The following is a 17406-nucleotide window of genomic DNA, read 5'->3' as shown; positions in this document are numbered from 1 at the left end:
AATCCAATCAGAAAAGTAAGGATTGTCAATGGAAAGAACATCATCAATATATCTAAAAGTGAAATTAAATAATCTGGCTTAATTGATCTTCTTGTTTTTGACAAGTGTCTGAAGGAGCTCCATTCATATGAAATTAAGAAGAGGTCGACAAGAAGAGGCACACAGTTCGTTCCCATAGGAATGCCGACAATTTGTTGAAAAAGTCTACCTCCAAATTCAACAAATATGTTGTCGATAAGAAACTCCAAAATACTGATCACTTGTTCCTCTGTATAGTATGTTTTTCCTTTTTGTTCACTATTAACAAAATATGCCTTTTGATATCCCAATGTAATAAATTTATAGCATATGCTACCATTCTTATGTTGAAAGGCATTGTGGATTACTTCTTACAGGCGATTTTTCAATTTCACATGGGGAATGGTGGTATACAGGGTTGAAAAATCTAAGGTTTTGATAGAAATAAATTCATAAAAAAAAATATCTAGAAGTTCTTTAGAATTTTGAAGAATCCACATATGGTTAATACCACTACGCGAGTAAACAGGTTCACGGTATTTCCGAAGGCCCTCTTTCGCTGCGGACATAATTTTAGTCAATCTAATGGACAATACTTTAGTGGAACATGCAGATGAGCCGGCAATGTACCGTTGTTTGTACGGAATTTTGTGAAGCTTAAGTATCCAATACACACAAAGTAAGTCCTCAGATTTGTTGTTCAATGTAATGTTCATAGAAGCCATGAAGGACTTATGATTTGCCAAAATCTCATTCTTGTCAAATGATATGTCTTTGTTTGTGGAAATACCAGAGTGCTCATTTATTCCTAATTCTTTTACAAGACATTCGTAGTAATACGATTTACATACAAAGACAATATTATTTGAAGCTTTGTCCGCAGGGACAGCAAAATACTTATCATGAAGAGATGATAGACAGTTCGCGGCCTCTTTGTCTCTGAAAACGGACTTTGGTCGATCATTCACACAGTTTTCATCTATGAATGCGACGTTTTATCAGAGACCTGATAGTTTTGACCAATTCTGACAAAGTGTCCAGTTCAACTTCTTCTCGTTTAGCCCATGCGTAGTCCTCAATGGAATTCATAATCATTTTGAAGTTATGGTTCCAATTGGTGTGTTGGGGTTCTCTAAACTTAGGACCATGAGAAATCACCGAAAAATTAAATTATGTTTTGATCCCCAGTTATAACAAGGCCAGAGATGCTGTAATTATAAGGCAAGTGGGAACAGTCACATGTCAGAGGTTTTTTTATGTATTGTTCTAAGTCAAGGTTCTGGAATGCTTGTTTATATATAGTTAAATACTTTGGGTGCAATGGTTTTGTTGTTACTGTAGGATACAATAGGAACAGACTGATTTTGAAAAAAAGACGACTTCACCAAGAACTCTTAATACAATTGAGAATGGACATGGGGAATCAAAGCAAAGAACGCTGATGGGAATATTAAATTGCTACTTTGTAGCAATAGTGTTATTATCTATTAGAAATATCAAGCAACAATATTAATTTCTGAAACACACATGAAAATTGCCTTATTTTGTTATTGAGTCAAATGTATTACACTTATATTATAAAGAAATGGTTTCTCTTGAACTGAATTTTAATGTGCGTATTGTTATTGTTTTACTTTTCTACATTGGCTAGAGGTATAAGGGGAGGGTTGAGATCTCATAAACATGTTTAACCCCGCCGCAATTTTGCGCCTGTCCCAAGTCAGGAGCCTCTGGCCTTTGTTAGTCTTGTATGATTTTAAATTTTAGTTTCTTGTGTATAATTCGGAGTTTAGTATGACGTCCATTATCACTGTACTATTATGCATATTTTAGGGGCCAGCTGAAGGACACCTACGGGTGCGGGAATTCTCGCTACATTGAAGACCCATTGGTTGCCTTCGGCTGTTGTTTGCTCTATGGTCGGGTGGTTGTCGCTTTGACATATTCACCATTTCCTTTCTCAATTTTATCGATATTCAGCAGCTATATCTAGATTGTCACACAAATGAAAAAAAAATAGAATAACAAAAATATCGAATTCTGTCGATGTACTACACGTATGTTATAAAGAAATGGTATTGATATTCAGCATCTATCTAGATTGTCACAAAAAAAAAAAAAAAAAAAAAGTAGAATAACAACAATACCGAACTCTGACAAAAAATCTAAACTGAAAGCTTCTTAGCAAATAGCAAAATAAAAAGCTCAAACCATCAAACGAATAGTTAAAAACTGTCATATTCCTGACTTGGTATTGGCATTTAGTTATGTAGTAAAGGGTGGATGAAACCTGGTTATATAGCTACTGAACCTCTCAATTGTATGACAGTCGCATACAATTGCCTTATATAGCTATGTGTTCATTATACTGCTAGACTATGATCCCAGTTACGGCAACCAGTCCGGTACCCACGAATGTAGTTCTTTAAAAAATATATATGTTTTATTTAAAATGATTTAGTGTTATTATAACACAATAATGTAGATTTATTTGAAAGGGTAGGCTTTCTAATGTGAATGTCTGTAACAATTTTGATTGATTTAAATGTAATCTGACGTCAGTACATAGAGTAAATTGCCTTAATTCCAGCCTGTATTCTTCTCCGGAAGTAGACATACTGACCCTGTTGTCAATCAAAACAAAATTTTGCAACGGAATGCCAGTCATGAGGCATTGCGATTGTACTTGGAAACTTCAAAACAAATTCCCAACGTGAACCAGAAGTCCCAAGGTAGCTATCAAAATTATGAATTGAATAACAACCCATTTATTTACTATCATTTTCAATGCGTTTCAATGGGGGCAAATAATTGGTTCCCCGTTCCAATTTATGTGTGTACTACGGGATACATACATGACATAACAGTTGAATCTAAAAACCTGATAACGTTAACCTTTTTAGAACAAAATTTGTTATTCTAAATTAGCTATCAGACATTTATCTTTTTACAAGATTATCCAGTTATATAACGAATTGACTAAATTGCCGCCTCTGGAGGTCGTTCTAAAGAATAAATATGCCACATTTAGCCAATATCAAGAATATAGATTTGTCAAATTTTGGAAAAAATCTACCCTACACAACATGTGTAACAAAGTACTGATAAAAAAATAGTTTGTACCTATAGTGGTTTTAAGGGAGCTACCATTTGATTTTTAGGGGGGGGGGGGGGGGGGGGCTAGGATGAAATTTGAAAAAAATAGGCAGGACAGGAGTTTTGAGTAAAAAAAAAAGGCAGGATGACAATTTGTGTAAAAAAAGTCAGGATAAACCAGTAAAAAAAAAGGCAGGACCGAATAGAGTAAAAAATAAAAAGGCAGGACAGAGATTACAACTAAACAAAAAAGCAGGACAAAATTTTTCATCCTAGCCCCCCCCATAAAAATCAAATATTAGCTCCCTAAGTAAGATAACTTTGTAAGTTTTATATTTATATAATGAATAGCGTTATTGAGCTGAACGTCTTGAATAGAGTTACTTTATCACATGTTAACAATATGCAATTTGGCAATTTAATTACAATGCAGTCGGTATTTCTTTAAAGTCAGCTTTTTTTTACTATTTGAACTTGTTATTTGATATCTATGATTTAAAGGTGAATTATGTTTATATAAATATTTTGTTGCTTAAAGACACACAAAAGGGCATTCTTATCTTAACATGTATTTGCGAAAAACATTACAATGAAAATGCTTATATAGAAATGTGGCATTTGCTTTGGAATTTAAAACTTAACCCTTTTTCATCAATATAAATATAATTTTTTAAATCGTTATGACAAATGATGCATGACATAGTACGAAAATCGATATGTGTATATTTATTAGTTAGTATAATGTTTGGTGTGTATAACAAGACCGAGGGATTTTTAATAACATCGATATATTTTTGTAAGTTGATCATGTTGATTTAAAATTGTACTAACATTAGCATTTAACAAATATATTTTGGTATGCTATTTCAAATCAAAATGATATATGACTTTAAAAGTTTTGTTCTGGTTTAAAAATATGAGATATAAAGGTTTAATTTGATGTAAATTATTTTATGATTGTGACTATTACACACTTATCGTCAATCAAAATAAACGTTCATAGTGTACACATCGATCAACAATAAAAATCCATTCCATTCACAGTATTTAAAAGGTAAATAAAGCGTTATTCCCCTCGGTGTTTTGAAACTGTATTTTTAGCTAATTTTGTTATGATACGGGGCGAGGATAGTCTCAAATTGCTTTAGCAAAATGGACTAACAATTTGATTTTACAAATTTAAGTGTATTGTATTCAAATAACTAAAATAAACATATTTGTCCATAATGGTACGATGAAAACTCGTTGTTGTTGTTGCACTTCAAGTTCATGTTAGTCCTTTATTTTCCTTCAATAATTGATTTGTTTCCTTCAGTTCAAGTTTGTTATCCATATTTGGTTTCTCTCAATCGACTTATGACTTTTGAACACCAGTATACTACTGGTGCCTTTGTTTATTTACCGCGTATCATATGAATACTTATATTATGCAACCGCCTGTAGTTTGAAACGTGTCCAGTATGTTGGGCATGTGTACTTAGTTTTACGTTAATATGATTGAATGAAGTTCCAATAATGGCAACAGTAGTATACCGCTGTTCAAAAGTCATAACTCGATTGTCAGAAAACAAATCTGGGTTACAAACTAAAACAGAGGGAAACACATCAACTATAAGGGGGAAACAACGGAACAAACAAAAATTACTGAACTTGTAGGAAAAGTTAAAAAGGAAAGTCCCTAATCAAATGGCAATATCAAAAGCTCAGAATTACAATTATCATGACAATGACGGTATTGAATGGATATTTCATAATTGTCTGTACCACAAACGATTAGACATAACACATTATTCAACTGAAACCACAACAGAAAAATAAAAAGCAAATACACGAATTTTGAATGTAAAAACATACCGAGACACGTCGTATAGGAAGCTACAAACAACTATGATGTAGATGGAATGTTTGGATGGAAATTATGGACATATAATTTAATTAACAGACACATTGACTGCAAATAATGTCTTTTCCGTCGTTTACGTTGGCCGTGTTTTATCATATTCGTATGTACATGTAGTCATCTGGTAAACAAATATTCTATCACAGACATCTTACAGTATAGACATTTTTAAGGAAATTGCCTTACTCTGAAATTGAAGCAGAATAGTTGAAAAAAATCATATACAATTGTAGCATTGTTCTTTGTATTCTTTAAATTGTGATTTGTCTCCACATGTCGTGTGCATTTGTTCGACTTATGAATTTTCCATTGTGCTTCTTTGTGGTTCTTTTCCCTTATTGACACAATATGACTATAAATGAATTAAACAAACAAAATTCTGAGGCGATCATGTTAAAACTTCACCTTAATTCATCTTTTGATGGATGAATAGCTATACATGTATCAACTAAATTACTTAATATCTATAACATATAAACGAATACGTTTTCTCTTTTTGTATACCATGCGATTCGGATCATGCATGTTAAGTATTGCTGTATTTCTTTCATACTGTAGGTAGATATGAATGTTCCGTTCCAAGGGATGTACCAAGGTGAAACCTTAGAATGTTTCATAGACCGTCATGTTCGACCAAATAATGAGTTTCTACAAAGATGTAGCCACATTATAGATAGAGTTGTTAGAACTATACACCGACATTCTAAGTATAGTGTAAGTCAGGTTATCAAGGTAATGTAACATTCATACTCCGTTTGGACAAAGTTAAGATTATATTTGTAAGGGGGTATGCAGGGGTCAAATTTAAGCTTGTTTGTGTACTGGCAAGCCGGACCAGTGGACTGAAAATCTACTGGTCTGACTCCAAATATACTGGTCCTGCAAAAATGACATTCATTTGACAAACACTAATGTATAAAATGGTAGATGTTAACTTTTATTTTCATGCTTTCTTTTACATATGTGAGACAAGATAAGGAGAGATTATTGATCCTGTTTTTGATAAAGGCTTTGATAATCTCAATGTTTTTCTTGTTTAAAATCAGAATCAAGGGCAGAAAAAATATCAACATTGTCTTCCGCAATCCTCAAGACAACGACCATAGATAGGGTACCAGTGTATTCATGACACAGCCATTACTATATATCTGCTCCTAAGTTTTATATAAAAGGGTGTTAAAAATCAACTGTCACTGATAACTGTGTTTCATTTTATCTTTGCATTACAAATATTCTAGAATGACCAATTTTCTAAACATATATCTGATCAAAATTATGATAAAGGTTCTATTCCAGGGAGGATCGCTTGGGAAAGGAACTGGAGTTAAAGGACATTCGGATGTAGATCTTCTTGTTGTTTTGAATGATTTTAAAACTGTTGACGAATTAGCTAGTCAGATGGATAATATATTAAATGACTTCTCTGATTACCTGAGAGCATGTGATGGTATAAGAATTGAAGGAAGGACTCCATATACACTCCAGTTCCAAATGATGTGTGACAGTGGCAACGATTGGCATGATGTAGACTTATTGCCGATAATCGATGTATGGAGCACATGTATGTTTTGTTTATATAATCTGCCCTTGTATTTTCACAACTGTGCATTTTGATTGCTCTATGTCCTACACTTAATTTTTGGTTTGATTGTTTTGAATTATTTAAAAACATGTTTAACTTGGCATGCATAAATCCTCCCCGGTACGAAACAAAATTAAGTCACAACTCAGATCATACGACTAACGTGTAAAATGTGAGACTTCAAAACAGTACATAAAAGAGATAAGACACTGGAATGTCTTATCTGTCAATTTAATTGTTATGATGACAGTAAAACATATAGTGTGGTAATTTCAGTCGTTTCAATGTTAGGTGCATCTCTATGTTTATTTGAATCCGAAAGGGTAACATTAACGAGCATAACGTGGCAATTAATATATATAAACACCATACGATCAAGCAGACAAAAAATACTGCTAAAAAGGAACTTGAAACCATGTCATTAAATATAGTTTGAAGTCGTCAATCTATGTCAATATTGAGGAAAAGCTCAAAATATTTTAAAGACCTTTTAGTTTCGGTAGTATCCGTCAGTTCACTGGAAAATCAGTTGCATACGACACACATACAAGTTACTTATTCCCAAAACAACAGCTATTACCATAATGCATCATGTACGGTGCTAACCCAAGATGATTGTATTACTGAACTTATGGAAACGTCATTGTTATAACATGTAAGGTCCAGTTGGCTGAGTTGTCTAGCGCGATTGACAACTGATTTTTTGGTGTTTTTTTTTTTTACAGTTTTTCTTAATTTTCCAGATAAACCACTGTCGCAGATAAGGTTGAGAGATGGGAGTCAAGAAACCGGTCTTAACCTGCAAACATCAGTATGAAACAGCCTATGTCAGAAGGCTGTTTTAAATTTGGATTGTTGTCGTTTGTTGTTATATTTCTTATTTTTGTTTTGTTCTCCAATAGGTCGTTAGTTTTTGTTTGAAATATTCAAATCACCAGCACGTCGTTTGTTTCTGGCTAACCGTTATAAAAAAAATCGTCTTATAATAAGTGATTCATTGATAAAATTGTATCTTTTAGGGTTGTTCGGTCTTGCTGGAGGTCCGACAAAGGCATATAAAGAAATGGTCAAGAAACCGCATCTACGAAAATATTATGCAAAATGTTTGTGTAAACTTCAGATTGAATTTGTGAAAAGTAGACCATGTCGAGTTAAAGATTTAATTCGACTTATAAAATATTGGAATAAAACGGAAGGGGTATGTATAGTTAAAAATCCTTGAAAACAGCTACGATACGGTTTACAGAGTTTCCGTATCAGCATACACCAGACGATACTAATGTTTTTTCTGTGACAACATTGGTAAAATTTGCTAAATAATTGACCCGTATTTGTTTAAATCTATAGTGCTTTATAAACCTGTTGTGTTATAAAAACATTTAGAATAAAGCGTGCACATAAACTACAATGTTCACAGTGTGAGTTTAAAACGTTAACGTAATTCTTTTATTTAGGGGATCACATGTTTACAATTATTCTCTATTATCAGTCAATTTAGGTAATCAAGTAAATTAACAGGTTAAACATATCACTCAGAATCACTTGAGAACAAAATGTATGAAATGGGGTGTATCTTGTGTTAGATCCTTTATGTTGAATACACTCGACAAACATTTAATTTAGCATGAATTTCTATATAAATTTTTTTTATAAACTTAAAAACCACAACACATCAATGCAAACAGTAATTTAGAATAATTATGGATGATGTTGGGAAGTACACCAGAGCAAAGGCAAACACGATTGAAGGTTGAATTTGAAATTTTGTCATCATGATCAAAAGCAATTAGTCTCTAAAAACAACGCCAAATCCACTAGTTAATATAAAATATAAATGTTCGACCTGAGTTCGTATTCAGAGACATATAAGATGTGAAGTGTGTATGTTCTTTTTCTTGATCAATATATTGTTGATCATGAGAACTAAGATTTAGCACATTTTTTGTGTCTGCACATTCTATGACCTCGAGTGTCCTATTCAATTGTTAATCTCTGGCAATCCCACATTCAAAACGTAAATATTGATAAAGATCAGTTCTTAGCAAATCACAAGTATTTCATGATCTTATTGAATGGAACAACTCGCAGGATTTACCTTTTTATATAGGCTACCATAAACTTTCCAATACTTTGAACAATCAACGGTACCTTGAAACAACGTGACACTTTTTGCCTGCGTAGTTTCATTAACGATAATTGGATTCTCTACAGGTCTAAAACACTTCTTGAAAATGATCAATTTCGGTCATTTTTCGAAATAGATTTGATCAAAACTTAACATTTGTCAATCCTTTTATCCAAAAAAAAGGATACAATACGTTAACACGTATTGTTTTGGGAAATAATTTTGAATATTGTTTTATATTCAACTGATCTGAAGTATATAGAATAAACTTTAATAAGATTTGTTGAACTTATGAGATTTGTATTTATTTCTGTGTTATTTGTCACATGCCCTTTTTGACACTTGGTTATGTAGTGCTCAGTCAAAATTAGGAACGGAATGTTAATACTGTAGAATTACATTCAGTAAGTCTTTTTTTCTAAGCACTTTTAGTTCGGTTTAAAATCAGTTACCGATTTACACATTGACACACTGACGCTTCATTAAATTTAGTCGTCATCCTAAATAACACACCCATATACAACAATAAGTACACAACATTTTTATTATTTTTACAATTGATTTTTTTTAAAAGCAGTATTCTTTTCGTATGCTTTTACTGTTTCTTTTTTTTATATAGGAAATTGTTCTATTACATTTTATTAGAAATACCGATCTTTGCTATAAGAAGACATCACAAAATAGTAATTGACGTATTTGTAATTAGAGTTTAATATCAATAAAAATAAACGAAACCTTATAAAACTGATGTTCATTTTTTTTTAGATAGGAATGTCATCATATTGTTTAGAATTGATTGTCATGTGTGTTTGGCAACGAAATGATTTTTGTCAGAACTTCACAATGAGAACAATGTTGATGGAGGTTGTCAATCAGCTAATCGATATTAATAACATTGCTGTATGTTGGGATCAGAACTATACTGCCCATAAATACACACACAACTTAAATAAGTGAGTAGATATCCACAAGTTATTGTATATTTAAGGTAAAAGAAACGAGAAATGCTTAACCTATATTTTTTTCACGAGTTTATATTTCACCATACATGTTGCTTTGCATATTTTGACCAAACTGAAACAAATTTGGCAGTTAAATGCGAATTCGTATTTCACTATTTCCTTTCATTAATGATTGAACAAAAAAATTATATTTTTTGTTTTCTTTATCTCGTAGCTAGTTCCCCTTTAAACAACAACCAAGCAATTAATCTGGTTCAATGTAATATAAGACTTTATGAATTGGTCGTTCAACTGCTTGTAAATGGGATAGAGCTTAATTGAAATCATACCTTCAGCGTACTTATTAACGAAAAGAAATTTTAAACAGTCATGACTTTTTTACACAATACAATTTAGATTTACGTATTTTTGTGAGGGCAACGACATTCCTGATGACATATATAACATTAGTGTACACTTGTAATATGTTTAAAACGAGAGGGAGTAGATACAAGTGGAACATGGTGCTTTTATATCACAGCTAGTTCACTATTTAGCTACGACCGTCTCCTTTGTGACGTTTTTGGATTTCAATGAACGTAATCTATGTGTTACTTGTAAATCATTTAATCCGGGATTTCATTTGGCAAAATTTTTAGGAATTTTGGTCCTTTTAAAATGCTCTTCAACTTCGTACTTTATTTGGCCTTTCGAACTTTTTTCGATTCAAGCGTCACTGATGAGTCTTTTGTAGAAACGCGCATCTGGCGTATATACAAAATTTAGTCCATGTTATCTATGAATAGTTTATTTCATTACCAAGAATTACTTTTAAAAATACGTTTACTAAATTCTTCAATATATATAGAGAGAGATGTGGTACGGAAGTTTGGCTGTACCTGCAGAAAAATATTTTTAACAAGATAGAACATCCCTTTTTACGGAATTATAATTTGTAATTTGCTATAAAATCAAACTATATAACATTTTAATAAACATATGCACATTCATGGCTGTAAAAGTTGTTGATACATGTATCTTGCAATTGACATTGCAGAAGGTCATTTTTTCTGTAACTGTTCATGACGTCTTTATACTGAAACTATTTTATGCTGGCTGTAAATTGATAACTAAGTATTAGATACATGTTTTTTTTTCATCAGTTTTTGTACGCCCGTCTTAGACGAGACGTATTATGGTATACGATTGTCCGTCCGTCTGTCTGTCCGTCTATCTGTCCGTCCGTCCGTCTGTCTGTCTGTCCGTCCGTGCGTCCGTCCGTCCGTCCGTCCGTCCGTCCGTCCGTCCGTCCGTCCGTCCGTCCGTCCGTCCGTCCGTCCGTCTGTCTGTCTGTCTGTCTGTCTGTCTGTCTGTCCGTCTGTCCGTCCGTCGACCACACTTCGGACAATTACTTAAAAACGCTTCCACTAACTTTAACGAAACTTTGTTGCATTGTTTATATCTATGGACGTAAGCTCCCTTTCGATTTTTATAAATTTAAGATTGTTCGTTTCCAGGTTATGAAGTTTTACCCTTAGAATAAGGGGGATTTTCAAGTTTTCATGCTATAACTCAAAAATAAAGGTAACAGTAGTAAACCGATGTTCAAAACTCATAAATCAGTAGAAAAAAACAAATCCGGGTCACAAACCATAACCGAGGGAAACGCGGTAAATATAAGAGGAGAATGACGACACAACATTAAAATGTAACACACACAGAAACGCTCCCACCAACTTTTATGAAACTCTGTTTCATTGTTTATATCTATTGACGTAAGCTCCCTTTCCATCTTTATAAATTTCAGATTTTTCGTTTCCATGTTGTGAATTGTTATGCTTAATTATAAAAAAGGGAAGATTTTCTAGTTTTCAAACAATAACTCATAAACGCTTTTACAAAGTTTTATGAAACTTTGGTGAATATTTATATTTCTTGACTTAAGTTACCTTTTAAAAATTAAAAGAAAATTAACCACTTTAGGTCACCCTATGGCCTTCAAAATGATCAAAGTCCATACCGCACAGTCAACTATAAAAGACCCTGAAATTACAAAATGTAAAACAATTCAAATGAGAAAACTAACAGCCTAATTAATGTACCAAAAAAAATATCATTTAAAGCACGAAGACAAGCTTAACGGGCAGCAGGTGTATGATGCGCTTAAAGCACATCTCTTTATTATTGATTTTTGAACTAGCTGTCAGTGACTGTAAGTTCTCTTCGATCTGTACTTGGTGTTGTTGTTGCGATGTATAAGTCCCCTTCCACGTCCAGTCACTGTTTTTGGAAGCTGTATTTCTGCGAAGCACTTTCAATCTGTGTTTTATAGTTTGTTGTTATGCTGAACTGTTACACCACTATCCCACGGTTGGCGTGCCTTCACACTATTTCGTTCAACCCCTCCACAGTCTGGATGTGCCATCCTAATTCAAAAGCCTGCAATTCAGTGGTTGTAGTTTGTTACTGCATATCATATTTGTTTTTTGTGAATTATTTTCAATATATACCAAACCCTCCGTTGTCTCGTTTGAATTGTTTTACATATATATACATTTATAGTTTCGGGGCCTTTTATTTCTGACTATGCTGTTTGGCTTTTATCATGTTTATTCAAGTTATACAGTGACTTATCGTTGTTGACGTTTTATTTTCATGATAACGCCATGGCAAAACAGAAAAGGATCAAAAGACAAACAATATTAAAGAAAACACAAATTAGAAAGACTCTGTTAATATAAAGTGTGAATCCAGTTTGTTCATTTTCAGTGTGTATATATGTCTATTGTAGAATAAAGGATGACGGGAAAAACTACGTTTGTTTACTTTTTGAAAGTACGAAATAATTGATTAAAATGTATGGTTTAACAAAATTTAATAAGAATATAACTTTCAAATGTATAATCACAAGATTAAATTCCAATAAAGTGTAATCAAAGCTGCTGAATCCATAATATTTTCGACTGGATAATATTCATTTTAACTATAGATGTGATGAATAATCACTGTAAGTGCAATCATTTCTGATATGTAATTCTTTAAAGTACGATAAATTTTCATTATTGTTTTATATGATAAGTCGACATGCAACAACTGAAAATAATCTTCAAAGATAACTTTAATACAGATGATATTCACAATGCAAGCTGGTCGTAGATTCTCACTTGCATACACGGGTCTTGCCAAGTTCATGAAGTTACGGTTGATTTCTACATTGTGTATTGTTCATCGATATTTTGTGTGTACATTGTTTTGGTTTTTTTTGTCATAGTTTGCACCGTTCGTAAGAAATACATCGAGAACAAAGTTAACGATTTAGAAGATTTTCAAACATATCTTATGGTGACTCGATCGTTGATCGAACCTTTTTCTGTATAAGATGTATAAAAATGGTATTACAAAAATTAATTATCCATCCATCCAGGCATCAAATGTAGAGCAATTGTTTGTGCAAGACGAAAACGTCACGACTCAATCAATCGTGAAATGATGGTCGTTTTGTGACTGCTCTTAGATTTTTTAAGATGCATCCAATAGAGCTATTTTCACAATGCTTGTAGTTAAATGGTTTGGTTGGCTTGTTTGCTTTTTAGTATAAATGTGTGCTCAATCTTAATTACAATGCCTAAGCAAACATAAATATAAACAAAACAATCAAGCCATAAGTATGTGATGTATATTTAGACTGAAATCGAAAGCTGCTTTTCTGGTAGCAACCATTTGATTTTCGAGGGGGGAAGGGGACTATTGATATATGGATATTAAAAAAAAAATCTGGTAAATGTGGAATAAATTATTTTCCCTCTCAAAAAGTAATAATCCCTAATTGATTTACTTAGTGCTAATAACTTCCTTTTACTTGAAATGGCACATTAGTTAAAGGGGCACTAGCTGTCAAATTCATGGTCACCGATTTGACTCAAATTCTCATATTTGATTTATAACAATGTAAAACATTTATCAAAACTACCAAAAGTCTGAAATAAACAGGATACAGAGCATGGCGTAGATAATATGTAGGTTCGTTTCGTGTGTATGTTAGTTCAGACGCCATCTAATTAACCATTGATTTGACCTCAGATTACCATATAAGCGATGTAAACATAAATAACGATAAGAATAGATTAAATCAATACGTGCAATTAGATTTTATAGGTCTGTTTGATTTTATCTTATAGATTAAAAATTTATGTGTCTCATTGTTTTTAACCGTATAAGAATAATTTCATATAGATCGAATCAGTAATCAAATGATTTACCGTAGTTTCACTTTCATTGTTGACATTCTTTTTCTTTAAACAACATGTACACGTATAATGCATGCGTTGTCAATCTCTTGCTAGGGGTTAAATTGAAGTTCACATGAATACGGATTTAATGAGGTCGACTAATTCACTTGCAAGTGAAACAGTAATTATCAATGTTTCATCGCTTAATTTGACAAAATTAAACCATTTTGGCTGCTAAAAGCGAATTATTATTTCATTATTTCACTTTCATTATTGATTGAACAAAAAAAAATCTTGCTTAAGATTTTTTATATATCTCGTAGCTAGTGCCCCTTTAATATAACAATAGATTTTATTTGGAAAAAGAACTATATTAATATTTTATTGACGAAAATATGTATAAGTCTAATTTTCAAAATTTTCTTGGGGGGTGGGGGTGGGGGCCTGCACCCTAACCCTCCCAGCAGGCTCGGATCACTACGTGAAAAAAAAATATTTGTTTATAAAAAAGTACAAGTTTCTTGGCCTTAAAAAAATAAGTTTCTTTGGCTCAATGTAAAACAAAAGTTTGTCTCCAAAAAAAATCCAAAGCAACACGCCCCCCCCCCCCCCCCCCCCCGAATTTCAATTGGTTGCTGCATTGGCTGTCAAAGATATATGTATACAATGATGACGTATCGACGGCAAAGGATATATTTAATCCTACATATAGATCTGGGTCTGAATAAATTATCAGAGAAAATAGAATTGACAATTAGCAATAAATGTCATTTTTAAGGAATTTATTGACATATACGTGTACTCAGACTTTTGCTCACAAATTATGCATATATAATCAATCCTTCTGACTTCATAGAATATGTTAGAGAGTCGGCTAAATTACGACTTTATATGATGAAAATTACTCAAAATCTTTCTGTGAAAATGCATTGCATATACAACAGTAATTAATCGCTCTACAGTGAAAATGAAAGTCTGGTATCATTATTCAACAGTAAACATGAATTGCATTACAAAGACAACATAGTGGAATTTGATTTAATACCAACAAGCTGAACAACAAAACCTGTTTTAGGTTATACTACATTATTAATCATGTTAAAAGGTACATTTTTCTACTAATGAAACTTGACTGCTACTTTTAAAATTCTTGCATGCTCTGTTCGTGAACTATGCTTAATATTTACCTATCTGTTTATCAATGTTACACCTGGATTGCTGTAGGCGCAATTAAAACCAGTCCACATCAAATGCATTTATCATGAATTTATAACCTGTTTTAGTATATACTACATTATTAATCATGTTAAAACGTACATGTTTCTACAAATGAAACTTGACTCAACTTTTAAAACTCTTGCACGCTCTGTTCGTGAACTATGCTTAATATTTACCTATCTGTGTATCAATGTTACACATGGATTGCTGTAGTCGCGATTAAAACCCGTCCACATCAAATGCATTTATTATGAAATTATAAAAACCGTATATATTGTATATAATTTCTTATTATATTTAAAAATCTGAATTTGTCGTCTGTTTATTTATCATTCTACATAAGAAATGCATCACGAATACAGTGAAAATGGCATTTCAGGCTTCGCACATTACATACACAGAAGACTGGGCAATACTCTTATGCTTCTAAGAAAATGCACTGTAATTAGGTTCATAAGAATATAAAGAGTTTTTGTTATTCGTGTATGATATTTTAACACTACGATTTTAGTGCGCTGCTTGAATACAAAGTAGCAAAAGATCTCATACAAAGATGAGTAGCAAAACAAAACATGTTCCTTTTAAAACGAGTATTTTCAATGTAAAAGATAAATGTAAATTGAATTAAATCTTCATTCCTTTACCACATGTATAAAATACTGCATCTGTTCATTGATAAAACTTCAAAATATATTTTACAGAAAGCCACCATATATCTTAGATCCAGCAAATCCCTTTCATGATCTTGTACCAGGAACACAATTTGACTGGATGCATTTTCACAACAACTTCAGTCATATACAAGAGCATGCCAGGACTCTCAAAATGTTGTTAAGCGGCGTTCCAGAAACGTGGGACTGGTATAGAAAATGGTTTGTTGTGATTTGTTGTTGTGTTTTCCTGTGTTTGTTGGTCATAAGATTCAGGCGAATATTCAATTTCGTCTTTATTTCGATAGGGAAGAGCTATTTAGAAATAATGAAGTCCTTGGTTGACTTTATCATTTCTGCGACTGAAACACAAGTCACTCATTCTATAAGTTCAAAGAAGGTTGATGTTGAAGAACTTGTCCCATTGGAGGATCAGCCAAAAGATTCAAGATATAAATTAAAGCTTGGCATTGCTGCATTAATTGGGATGTGCTTTTTTGAATTGGCCTACAACACATACACAGTCACAACAAATGCAATGAAGCTAGGGAGATTATGTAGTGTTTTAGGACGAAGATATGTGATAAGAAGAATAAAACATATATTTCTACCTTTTAGAAAATGAATGTTTCAAACAACAGTTGTGTATGAAATAAATTGTTATCAAGATTCAGATCTAAAACTTGTGATATGTTTTTTGTTGAATATTGTATATGGTAGCTTACAAATATGATATTATATGTCGTCTTTGTGTGCATTTTAAAAAGTATGTATCGTTGATCCAGGAACCCCTTCTACGATATTCACCAAGAAACGAAGTTTGACTGGATACATTTTCATGACTTCAAACCTATATAAGCACATGCTAAGGATCTCAAAATCATGTTAGACATCTTAATAAAGTCGTTATCTCCCTGCATATATAGCAGTTCAAAATAGTTTAATTTAAGACACACCATATAAGTTATAGTTTAAGATATCAAATTACAAGTTCTTTGTGATATGTGTTCAAATAGTCTAATACTAAATCATAATCTTATACATCAAACTTATATATTTAAGGGTAGAAATACGAAGCTACATTGTTTATCCTGTGTGTTAAAACGCACATATACGTAGATTAACTATCTTGAAAAGTTTGTTGACTTAAAGAGATACTATTTAATGAGCATGTACATATGCCTTTCTTATCATAAAAGAAAAAAATGTTGCTTTGTCGAAAAAAGCCTATACAGTTCAAGTAAATCTCTATTATATAGAAACTTTAAATTACAACTTTAACCACCTTACAACTTCATCAGCTTCCTTTTAAGACATTTAAAACGCACCAGGTTTTCGAAATTCATAGTTTGTGCTTGTTATATTGATTTTCTCTTTTGAACTGATTGATGATGGAAGTGTTTAACAACTGTAACTGGCTTAACAACCACCGGACGGTCGGGTGAACTGATTGATGATGATGGAAGTGTTTAACGACTGTGGCTGGCTTAACAGCCACCGGACGGTCGGGTGAACTGATTAACGAGATTTTAACATCTTTTTACAATAGAAAATGTCGAAATTGAGAAGGCGATCAAAATTATACGACTATTCTGTTATCTTAAGATAACAATACTGCGAACACAGAAAACAAGAATGCCCTTATCA

At 32.5% G+C, this 17406-nt stretch overlaps 1 protein-coding gene across 1 annotated transcript; it reads left to right on the top strand.

Annotated features, from left to right (window-relative positions):
• The first annotated feature begins 3836 nt into the window (after positions 1-3836).
• On the top strand, positions 3837-16428 carry LOC139527050 (2'-5'-oligoadenylate synthase 1-like). The gene is made up of 6 exons (XM_071322305.1): positions 3837-3910; positions 5573-5746; positions 6311-6575; positions 7616-7794; positions 9487-9674; positions 15811-16428. Exons 2-6 carry the CDS (start codon positions 5579-5581, stop codon positions 16382-16384), a joined length of 1374 nt encoding a protein of 457 aa, XP_071178406.1. The 5' UTR covers positions 3837-3910; positions 5573-5578; the 3' UTR covers positions 16385-16428.
• The last annotated feature ends 978 nt before the right edge of the window (positions 16429-17406 follow it).

Source organism: Mytilus edulis, chromosome 6, assembly GCF_963676685.1.
Source record: "Mytilus edulis chromosome 6, xbMytEdul2.2, whole genome shotgun sequence".
In the NCBI taxonomy this organism is placed as follows: Eukaryota; Metazoa; Mollusca; class Bivalvia; order Mytilida; family Mytilidae; genus Mytilus; species Mytilus edulis.
This window is presented reverse-complemented; position numbering and strand designations above follow the sequence as displayed.